General features: G+C 54.2%; 1 protein-coding gene across 1 annotated transcript; it reads left to right on the top strand.

Moving 5' to 3' along the window:
• The first annotated feature begins 6,135 nt into the window (after window positions 1–6,135).
• CTSF (cathepsin F) lies at window positions 6,136–11,278 on the top strand. The gene is given in 14 exon segments (XM_017857231.1): window positions 6,136–6,468; window positions 6,659–6,757; window positions 7,085–7,189; window positions 7,191–7,322; window positions 7,432–7,507; window positions 8,355–8,468; window positions 8,591–8,736; window positions 8,825–8,921; window positions 9,001–9,081; window positions 9,745–9,864; window positions 9,946–10,010; window positions 10,104–10,194; window positions 10,597–10,655; window positions 10,736–11,278. Coding segments are annotated over 14 exon segments (1,473 nt in total). The 5' UTR covers window positions 6,136–6,255; the 3' UTR covers window positions 10,811–11,278.
• The last annotated feature ends 7 nt before the right edge of the window (window positions 11,279–11,285 follow it).

Below are 11,285 nucleotides of genomic sequence, written 5' to 3'. Positions count from 1 at the left end.
GCCACCACATCCGGCCAATTTTTTGTATTTTTAATAGAGAAAGGTTTCACTATGTTGGCCAGGCTGGTCTCAAACTCCTGACCTCATGATCTGCCTGCCTCGGCCTCCCAAAGTGCTGGGATTTCAGGCATGAGTCATCACGCCTGGCAGTTGTTGTTGTTGTTGTTTTTGAGTCAGAATTTTGCTCTGTTGTTCAGGCTGGAGTGGAGTGGCAGGATCTCCCCTCACTACAACCTCTGCTTCCTGGGTTCAAGCAATTCTCCTGCCTCAGCCTCCCCAGTAGTTGGGATTACAGGTGTGCACCACCATGCCCAGTTAATTTTTGTATTTTTCGTAGGGATCGGGTTTCACCATGTTGGCCAGGCTGGTCTTGAACTCCTGACCTCAGGTGATCCACCTGCCTCGACCTCCCAAAGTGCTGGGATTACAGGTGTGAGCCACTGTGCCCGGACGGTTTATGTTTAAGGAGGTCCCTCCAGCTGTGGCCTGCAGAGGAGCTTATTGGAGGCAGGAGTGGATTCAGTCAGGCAAGCAATGGTGAGGGCTTGGTCATAAGGAGCGGCTGTGGGAATGGGGAGAAGTGGACAGATTCCACGGCACTTGGAGATGGGCTAGACGTGCGGCATGAAGGCAAGGGAAGAATCAATGACACTTCCAGTTCTCTGAACTGAAGAGCTGGGGGAATAGTGATGCCATATGCTGGGATGGGAGATTCCTGAGGACGGGTGAGGATGAAAACAATACGCAGCTCTGGCTAAGTTTGACATCCAGGCGTTGATGCTATGTAGGTGGTGTGAAGCCTAGGGCCCAGATCTCTCCATTTTAACATTTAGCGGCACGTAGGGGATGTAAATTAAGGCTGATTTTTATCCAGTGATGCCAAACTCCTTTCTGGCCCTGCCTCCCTGACTCACTGGTTGTGCCTCGGAGTGCAGTGGCTGCGTGGGAGGTGAGAACTCTGCAACTTCTTCCAGGGCTCTTGGAATGCACAGGACCGAGCCTCAACAGCGCCACCGTGTGTCGAAAGTCATGACCGCCGTGGACCACCGACTCCAGTTGCTCCGCCGGCACCCTCAGAAACCAGACCCCCGGCCGGGCGCGGTGGCTCAAGCCTGTAATCCCAGCACTTTGGCAGGTCGAGACGGGCGGATCACGAGGTCAGGAGATCGAGACCATCCTGGCTAACACGGTGAAACCCCGTCTCTACTAAAAGTACAAAAAACTAGCCGGGCGAGGTGGCGGTCACCTGTAGTCCCAGCTACTCGGGAGGCTGAGGCAGGAGAATGGCGTAAACCCGGGAGGCGGAGCTTGCGGTGAGCTGAGATCCGGCCACTGCACTCCAGCCTGGGTGACAGAGTGAGACTCCGTCTCAAAAAAAAAAAAAAAAAAAAAAAATCAGAAGAGCCTGATCAGGCCAGGTGCTCTTCCTATTTCTACAAAAAGGTTCCAAAAACAAAGTAACTTGCTCATGGTCACATAGTCAATTCGAAGAGGCAGAACCATAGTTAGAACCCAGGCTGGTCAGTCTGACTCCAAAGGCTGTGATTTTACCTTCTTTTTAAATGTTTTATTTAACAGAGATGCAGATTTCTCTGTGTTGCTTAGGTTGGACTTGTGGGCTCAAGCAATCCTCCTGCCTCAGTCTCCCAAGTAGCTGGGACTAGAGGCACCCACCGCCATGCCTGGCAACTTTGTTTTTTTCTTTTTTTTTTCTTTTTGAGACAAAATCTTGCTCGGTCTCCCAGGCTGGAGTGCAGTGACACAGTCTTGGCCACTGCAACCTCTGCCTCCTGGGTTCAAGTGATTCTCCTGCCTTAGACTTCCGAGTAGCTGGGATTACAGGTGCCTACCACCACACCAGCTAATTTTTGTATTTTTAGTAGAGACGGGGTTTTGCGATGTTGGCCAAGCTTATCTTAAACTCCTGACCTCAAGTGATCCACTCACCTCGGCCTCCCAAAGTGCTGGGATTGCAGGTATGAGCCACCACTACAGCCTGCTGCAGACTTTTCAAACAGGTGTTCCTAAGCTTCCCCAGCATATTCTAAGCTCCTGATCTAGGCCTACCGAAACAGATGTGTAGATTATGCATTGTCAACTACTCCCTGGTGACTGGGTGACTGATTTATTCAGTCCATTGGGTGTACTTGGAGAAACAGTGCCCTGTCTGTCCTCTGGCTTTCAATGGCACGCTTCCATGCACTCAGGGGTCTGTAGAGGCCAGTTTGAGAAGCGAGTCTTTATAGGTCTTATAACTGGATATTCATCTAAGTTAGCCAGGGGCGCTGGCTCATGCCTGTAATCCCAGCACTTTGGGAGGCCAAGACGGGAGGATCACTTGAGGTCAGGAATTCAAGAACAGCCTAGCCAATATTGTGAAACCCCGTCTCTACTAAAAATACAAAAATTAGCTGAGTATGGTGGCACATGCCTATAATCCTGGCTACTCAGGAGGCTGAGGCAGGAGAATCACTTAAACCTGGGAGGTGGAGGCTACAGTGAGCTGAGATGGTGCCACTGGACTCTAGCCGGGGCAACAGAGTGAGAGCCTGTCTCAAAAAAAAAAAAAAAAAAAAAGAACTGGATTCAAACTCTACTTCCAGCATTCACCAATTTCTGGACAAATTACTGAATCTCCTTTTGCTTTTATTTCCTCACGTGCATCACAACTATCTCACAGGGCTGTATGGGGTTACATGAGCTGATAACACACATGCCGAGGACTCTGAGTGCCTCACAGGTAGTGAGTGCACATAAAACATTAGCCATTATTATTGCTGCTGTTAATATTTGTGTGTACTAGGTACTCTTCTGGGGAATGCCTGTGGTAGACAGGCACTAAGACAGCTGCTGTGATTCGCACCTCCTAATATTCACACCCTGGTGTAATTCCCTCTCCTTAAGTGTGGGTGGGATGTGACTTGCATCTAACCAATAGGATAGAACAGAGGTGGTGGATCTATGTGATTACGTGGATGTGATTATGTTATATAAGATTGTGGGGCCAGGCGCGGTGGCTCATGCCTGTAATCCCAGCATTTTGGGAGATTGAGGTGGGCGGATCACGAGGTCAGAAGTTTGAGACCAGCCTGGCCAGCATGGTGAAACCCCATCTCTACTAAACATACAAAAAATTAGCCAGGCGTGGTGGAATGTGCCTATACTCCCAGCTACTTGGGAGGCTGAGGCAGGAGAATCGCTTGAACCCGGGAGGTGGAGGCTGCCGTTAGTGGAGATCACACCATTTTACTCCAGCCTGGGAGACAGAGGAAGACTCCATCTCGAAAAAAAAAAAAAAAGAGAAAAGATTGTGGTAGCCTCTCTCTCCCTTTCTGGCTTTCAGCAAGCAAGTGTCCTTGCTGGGGGGCTCACGTGTCAAGGAACTGAGGGCAGCCTTGCTTGCAAATGACTGAGGACCACAGTCTGGTAGCCACAGGGGCTGAATGCTACACATACTCTTTCCCCACCTGAGCCTCAGAGGAGACTGCAGGCCTGGCCAGCTCTGAGTGCTGCCCTGCAGAGGACCCAAGTAAGCCGACTCCTGACCCACTGAGACAGATGTAAGAAATTTTTTTTTTTTTTTTTTTTGAGGCAAGGTCTGGCTCTATCCACCAGGCTGGAGTACAGTGGTTCGATCTCAATCTCAGCTCACTGCAAGCTCTGTCTCCTGGGCTTGAGCCATCCTCCTACCTCAGCCTCCTGAGTAGCTGGGGCCACAGGCACATACCACCACACCTGGCTAATTTTTGCATTTTTTTGTAGAGATGGGGTTTCACTGTTGCCCGGGCTGGTCTTGAACTCATGAGCTCAAGCAATCCACCTACCTTGGCCTCCCAAAGTGCTGGGATTACAGGCATGAGCCATCGTGCCTGGCCATGCATTGTTTTAAGCCACTTATTTTGTGGGTAATAGTTTTTTTGTTGTTGTTGTTGGTTGGTTCTTTTTTTTTTTTTTTTTTTTTTTTTTTTTTTTTTTTTTTTTTTTACAGGATCTCACTCTATCTCCCAGGCTGGAGCTCAGCGGTGCAATCATGGCTTACTGCAGCCTCGACCTCACAGGCTCTAGTGATCCTCCTGCCTCAGCCTCCTGAGTAGCTCGGACTACAGGTGCATGCCATCATGCCTGGCTACTTTTTGTATTTTTTGTACAGAGGGGGTTTTGCCATGTTGCCCAGGCTGGTCTCAAACTCCTGGGCTCAAGCGATACTCCCACCTTGGTCTCCCAAAGTACTGGAATTACGGGCGCGAGTCACTGCGCACGCTTGTGGTAGTGTTTTACACAGGAGTAGTTAACTAATACACCACCCCTCACCTCCTCCAGCTCTTTGCTCCTTCAAGCCTGCTTTCTTTCTCCTGAGTCATCATTATCTCTGTTCTGAATCCCAGCAACCACCAACCCATACCCTGTATGTGCGTTAGTGTCTCCATCTCGGCTTTTTGTTTTGTTTTGAGATGTAGTTTCGCTCTTGTTGCCCAGGCTTGAGTGCAATGGTGTGATCTCGGCTCACTGAAACTTTCGCCTCTTGGATTCAAGCAATTCTCCTGTCTCAGCCTCCTGAGTAGCTGGGATTCCAAGCAACCGCCACTACACCCAGCAATTTTTTTTTTTTTTTTTTGAGACGGAGTCTTGCTCTGTCACCCAAGCTTGAGTGCAGTGGCGCGATCTCACTGCAAGCTCTGCCTCCCGGGTTCACACCATTCTCCTGCCTCAGTCTGCAGAGTAGCTGGGACTACAGGCACCCGCCACCACGCCCGGCTAATTTTTTGTATTTTTAGTAGAGACAGGGTTTCACCGTGTTAGCCAGGATGGTCTCGATCTCCTGACTTCGTGATCCACCTGCCCCAGCCTCCCAAAGTGCAGGGATTACAGGCGTGAGCCACCGCTCTGGGCCAACACCCAGCGAATGTTTGTATTTTGAATAGAGATGGGGTTTCAGTATGTTGGTCAGGCTAGTGGGTCTCCATTTTTTTTTTTTTTTTTTTGAGACGGAGTCTTGCTCTGCCGCCCAGGCTGGAGTACAGTACTGTGATCTCGGCTCACTGCAAGCTCCGCCTCTCGGGTTCACGCCATTCGCCTGCCTCAGTCTCCAGAGTAGCTGGGACTACAGGCGCCCACCACCATGCCCGGCTAATTTTTTGTATTTTTTAGTAGAGACAGGGTTTCACCGTGTTAGCCAGGATGGTTTCCAACTCCTGACCTCGTGATCTGCCCGCCTCCGCCTCCCAAAGTGCTGGAATTACAGGCGTGAGCCACCGCGCCCCGCTAATTTTGTATTTTTAGTAGAGACAAGGTTTCACCCTGTTGGCCAGGCTGATCTCGAACTCCTGACCTCAAGTGATTCCATGCCCAGCTGTGTCTCCATCTTATTTATTTATTTATGAGATGGAGTCTTGCTCTGTCGCCCAGGCTGGAGTGCAGTGGTGCGAACTTGGCTCACTGCAACCTCCGCCTCGAGGTTTCAAGTGATTCTCCCGCCTCAGCCTCCTGAGTAGCTGGGATTACAAGTGCCTGACACCACACCCAGCTAATTTTTGTATTATTGAATAGAGATGGGGTTTAGTATGTTGGTCAGGCTGGTGGATCTCCATCTTTTCTTTTTTGTTTGTTTGTTTTTGAGACGGTGTCTCGCTGTTGGCCAGGTTGGAGTGCAGTGGCACGATCGCGGCTCACTGCAAGCCCCGCCTTCCGGGTTCATACCATTCTCCTGCCTCAGCCTCCCGAGTAGCTGGGGACTACAGGTGCCCACCACCACGCCCAGCTAATTTTTGTGTTTTTAGTAGAGACGGGGTTTCACCACGTGTTCCAGGCTGGTCTCCAACTCCTGACCTCAGGTGATCCAAAGTGCTGGGATTTACAGGCCTGAGTCACAGAGCCCGGCCACACCATTTAATCTCTCCAAGCCTAGGTTCCTCCACTGTACGATGGGGATAGCACCTACTTCAGAGATTGCTACTCCGAATAAAAGGAGCTGGCATATCAAATAACAAGCCTAACCTGTAACACGCACGTGATAGAGGTTACTGACTAGCTTTAGCCTCAGGCCGGCAGCCTCCCGCTCTCCCTACCCCGCACGCCCCACGTGCCTCCTGTAAACAAGAGAGCGCGCAGGCGTCCCAAGCCAGCGCCCATTGGTCGGCGCGCGGTAGCCCCGCGGGAGGGAGTACTCAGGCCCGGCTTGCCGTTGGGTCTGTACCCGGTTGGTCGGTGGCGTGTCTGTTGGGTCCGCGCGTCCGGGCAGCCGGCTTTGCCCTCGCCATGGCGCCCTGGCTGCAGCTGCTGTCGTTGCTGGGGCTGCTCCTGGGCTCAGTGGCCGCCCCCGCCCAGCCCCAAGCCGCCAGCTTTCAGGCCTGGGGGCCGCCGTCCCCGGAGCTGCTGGCGCCCGCCCGCTTTGCGCTGGACATGTTCAATCGCGGCCGGGCTGCGGGGACGCGGGCCGTACTGGGCCTTGTGCGCGGCCGCGTCCGCCGGGTGAGAACGCGCCGGGGGCGAGGGCGCCAGGCCCGGGTCCGAGAGTAGGAACTTTGACCTAACCTTGGGATGGGGCCTGCCCGCTGGACAAACCGATCTCTGGTGGTGGGGAACGGGCAGCACCGCATGGGCGGGGCCGTGGGCGCCGTGAAGGGCCGACCGTGCCCGCCTCACCTGCCCCTGTCTACAGGCCGGCCAAGGTTCGCTGTACTCCCTGGAGGCGACCCTGGAGGAGCCACCCTGCAAGGACACCACGGTGTGCCGGCTCCCCGCGTCCAAGAAAACCCTGGTGAGTGATGAGGCTCTTGGGATTCCCCGCCCCCAGGCTGAGTAAGGCAGCAGTTAGATTATGACGAGTCAGGTCAAGACGCAGGAATCTGAGGCAGCTGATGCCCCACCTCGAGCCACTTCCCAGGCCCCGAGGGCCAGAAACCAGGATGCTCTGAAGGGGAGGATGTCCCGGTGCAGGCCGTGCCTCACTGTCCACTGTGATGGGGTGATTGCCTTAGGGGTGGCCCTCATCTGAGGAGCATCCAGCTCCATCTTGCCCAGATCTTGCTCCCCAGATCCAGATCCAGATCCAGGCCCCCAGAGCAGCTTCTTCCTCTCCCTCCAGCTCTGCAGCTTCGAAGTTCTGGATGAACTTGGAAAACACGTGCTGCTGCGGAAGGACTGTGACCCGGTGGACACCAAGGTTCCAGGTGCTGGGAGAGCCCAAGGCTGCTGGGGAGCCCAAGTCAGCCTTCACTCAGGGCTCAGCCATGATTTCTTCTCTGTCCCAACCCCATCCAGACAGCAGAAATGAGACTTTCAGCTCAGTCCTTTCCCTGTTGAATGAGGATCCCCTGCCCCAGGTGAGGAGCCCATAGCTTGGGGAGCCAGCCACTGCCTCATCGCCCTTCTCCTCCCTTCCCTCTGGAGTGGGTTTCCCTGGTCAGCCTAAAGACTGGTCTACCTACCCAGGACTTGCCTGTGAAGATGGCTTCAATCTTCAAGAACTTTGTCATTACGTATAACCGGACATATGAGTCAAAGGAAGGTGAGGACCCAGCCTTGGCTGTACCTGTTCCTATCAGAACAGGACTTTCCCCCCAACTTGGCACCTTGGTGTGGGGGAGGAGAAAGACAAGAGATAGTGCACCTGTTCAAGGACCCCGTAATTCCTGAGTTCTCCCTAAGCCTTCCCAGACTGGGCAGCCACCCTGAGTACCTGGTCCCTTCTCCCACCTTATCTTCCCGCTCAGAAGCCATGGGTTTTGGCCAGGTGCGGTGGCTCATGTCTGTAATTGCAGTACTTTGGGAGGCCGAGGCGGGCAAATCACCTGAGGTCTGGAGTTCAAGACCAGCCTGGCCAACATGGTGAAACCCCATCTCTACCAAAAAAAAAAGTACAAAAATTAGCTGGGCGTGGTGGCGCACGCCTGTATACCAGCTACTCGGGAGGCTGAGGCAGGAAAATCGCTTGAACCCAGGAGGCGGAGGTTGCAGTGAGCCAAGATTGCGCCATTACACTCTAGCATGGGTGATGAGTGAAAACTCGGTCTCAAAAAAAAAAAAAAAAAAAAAGCCATGCGTCTCCATCACTCTGGGCAGGGTGGGATGGGGCAGAGGCCGGATTTTTTGTGCTGGAGAGTCCTTGACAACATGGCCTTTCCCCACCACCTCTTGTGGGTGGTGTCCTTTAGACCCCATTTACTGCTTTTGCACCTGGGAAGTCATCACTTCAGTTTGGCCCCAAAAGTTGATCACACCTCCCACCCATCACTTGCATGTGTGGCCCCCACCCCTACCTGCTCCGCGGGGAAACCCCTGCCTGCTAGCCCCAGTTGCCCCTCCTTTTATCTGCCTGGGGTCAAGCCCCTCCTTTTCTGCTCCTTGGTCCTCAGAAGCCCGGTGGCGCCTGTCCGTCTTTGTCAATAACATGGTGCGAGCACAGAAGATCCAGGCCTTGGACCGTGGCACAGCTCAGTATGGAGTCACCAAGTTCAGTGATCTCACAGGTAGGGATAGTGGCCAGAGTCCTCATGGAGCCAGGAAGAGATAGGACCTTGCTTGCAAGGCCTCTGGTCAGGTCTGGCTTAGAACACTTTTCTCCCCATGCCCTGCCCACCTTTGCCTGCAGAGGAGGAGTTCCGCACTATCTACCTGAATCCCCTCCTGAGAGAAGAGCCTGGCAACAAGATGAAGCCAGTCAAGTCTGTGGGTGACTTCGCCCCACCTGAATGGGACTGGAGGAGTAAGGGGGCTGTCACAAAAGTCAAGGACCAGGTTGGACCCCTGGAAGTGAGGGTGGGACATGGGCACTGCACTGGGGCTGGTGAAGGGATCCAGCTCTGACTCCACCCATCTCTTGTAGGGCATGTGTGGCTCCTGCTGGGCCTTCTCAGTCACAGGCAACGTGGAGGGCCAGTGGTTTCTGAACCAGGGGACCCTACTCTCCCTCTCTGAACAGGGTGAGCATCTCGCTCTACCCCTCTGTCCCCAGCCTAGCCCTTCAGGAGGGCTTCTTGGGACCAGCCTTCTGTCTCCTAGAGCTCTTGGACTGTGACAAAATGGACAAGGCCTGCATGGGCGGCTTGCCCTCCAACGCCTACTCGGCCATAAAGAATTTGGGTATGCATTAACGGGGTCAGGAGGGGCAACTGGAGCTACTTCTCTCTCTGCAAGAAGTTACTTTATGATGGGGGGAGACGTGAGCGTGAGAGTCACACAGAACTAAGTTGAAGTCTTAATGCTGACCCAGCCAGGTGTGGTGGCTCATGCATGTAATTCCAACACTTTGGGAGGCCAACGTGGGAAGATCACTTAAGACCAGAAGTTCAGGACCAGGTTGGGCAACATAGCATGACCCCATCTCTACAAAAAATTAAAGACATTAGCCAGCCATGGTGGCTTGCATCTATAGTCTCAGCTACTTGGGAGGCTGAGGCAGGAGGATCGCTTGAGCCCAGGAGGTTGAGGCTGCAGTGAGGCATGTTTGGGCCACTAGGCTCCAGCCTGGGTGAAAGACTGCTGGGACGAGCCCTTGGTGAGGAGTCAGAAGTTGGAGCTGAGTTCTGTCTCTGCCACTTTTCTTGCTGGCTACTGGTCCCTCCTCCCCATCTCTCCCAGCCTCAGATGTGTCATTTCTAGAATGAAGACATTCCTCACAGGGGATGGCCTGTGGCCTGGGGTGGACAAGGAATGTGAAACCTCATGTAGGGGGCTTAGTCCGCTTCTGGCTGTGAATGGCAAATGGGAGCCTGCCCTTCTGTACTCACCCATACCGTTCCCCAGGAGGGCTGGAGACAGAGGATGACTACAGCTACCGGGGCCACATGCAGACCTGCAGCTTCTCAGCAGAGAAGGCCAAGGTCTACATCAATGACTCCGTGGAGCTGAGCCAGAATGAGCAGAGTGAGTGAGGGGCGGGGTGAGGTTGAGGCAAGGTGGGGCCAGGGCCTGGGTGCCCACTGATGCCACCCCTTCCCATCTCAGAGCTGGCGGCCTGGCTGGCCAAGAGAGGCCCAATCTCCGTGGCCATCAATGCCTTTGGCATGCAGGTGAGGCCCTAGTCCCACTGCCCCTGCCCCATCTTTTGTTGACCTCCCCGACCTCATCTTGGAGTTGATCCCCTACTCCTTCTCCACCTCTAGTTTTACCGCCATGGGATCTCCCGCCCTCTCCGGCCCCTCTGCAGCCCTTGGCTCATCGACCATGCGGTGTTGCTTGTGGGCTATGGCAACCGTGAGTTCCGCTGCCTATCCTGCATCCAGCCAGGCCACAGGCAGGGGTGGGACCACAGCATCTCAGGTCCTCTAGAGGGGAAATAGGGGGAATGCCTAGGAACCCTGTCCTTACCCGCTGCCTGGGCCATGGCCACGCGGGCATCATCTGTCCTGTCTGTGGAAGGGAAGCTGAGCTGTGGGAGGGTAAATATTGATGACCTGCAAGAGGCGGGTGGGTGGGTGCTTCCTCCCTGCCCCAGGGCTTCTCCCTGAGGCTGGTAGTTGGGCCCCTTGCTTTCTGTTCTTTTCCTAGTCCTCGTCATACAGTAGGCCCAGTGCAAGTATTGGAAGGTGCAAAGTGATTAAGGCTCTGCCTGGAGAATTAAGGGCCCTGATCCTTGCGCTCTGCACTGCACCCCAGGCTCTGACATTCCCTTCTGGGCCATCAAGAACAGCTGGGGCACTGACTGGGGCGAGAAGGTGAGTCTTGCCGGCTTGGCCTCTGGCCCCCCAGCTGCCATCCTACCCTGGTGCCCTCACCAGCTCCCCCTCTCCCCCAGGGTTACTACTACTTGCATCGCGGGTCTGGGGCCTGTGGTGTGAACACCATGGCCAGCTCGGCGGTGGTGGACTGAGGAGGGGCCCCCAGCTCAGGACCTGGTGCTGATCAGAGTGGCCGCTGCCGCAGCCTGACATGTGTCCAGGCCTCTCCCCGGGATGTACAGCTGGCAGAGGGACAGGCACTGGGTACCTCAGAGTGAGCAGAGGGCACTGGGCTGGGGCACAGCTCCTGCTTCCCTGCACCCCACTCCCACCCTGAAGTTCTGCACCTGCACCTTTGTTGAATTGTGGTAGCTTAGGAGGATCTTGGGGTGAAGGGTGGTATCTTGGCAGTTGAAGCTGGGGCAAGAACTCTGGGATCGGGTAACGAGCGGGAAGAAAATGTTCTGATCTTAAGCCTCGCTCTGTCCTGCCTCGCTTCCTTCTGTTTGATACTATACATTTTCTGGTTCCCTTGGATTTAGGGATAGTGTCCCCTCCACGTCCAGGAAACTTGTAACCAACCTTTTCTAACAGCAATAAAGATGTGTCCTGGTCCCCAGTGTGGTA

Source organism: Rhinopithecus bieti, unplaced genomic scaffold (genome assembly GCF_001698545.2).
Source record: "Rhinopithecus bieti isolate Rb0 unplaced genomic scaffold, ASM169854v2 scaffold_44159, whole genome shotgun sequence".
NCBI lineage: Eukaryota > Metazoa > Chordata > Mammalia > Primates > Cercopithecidae > Rhinopithecus > Rhinopithecus bieti.
Note: the sequence above shows the minus strand (reverse complement) of the source record. Positions and strands in the feature narration are given on the sequence as shown.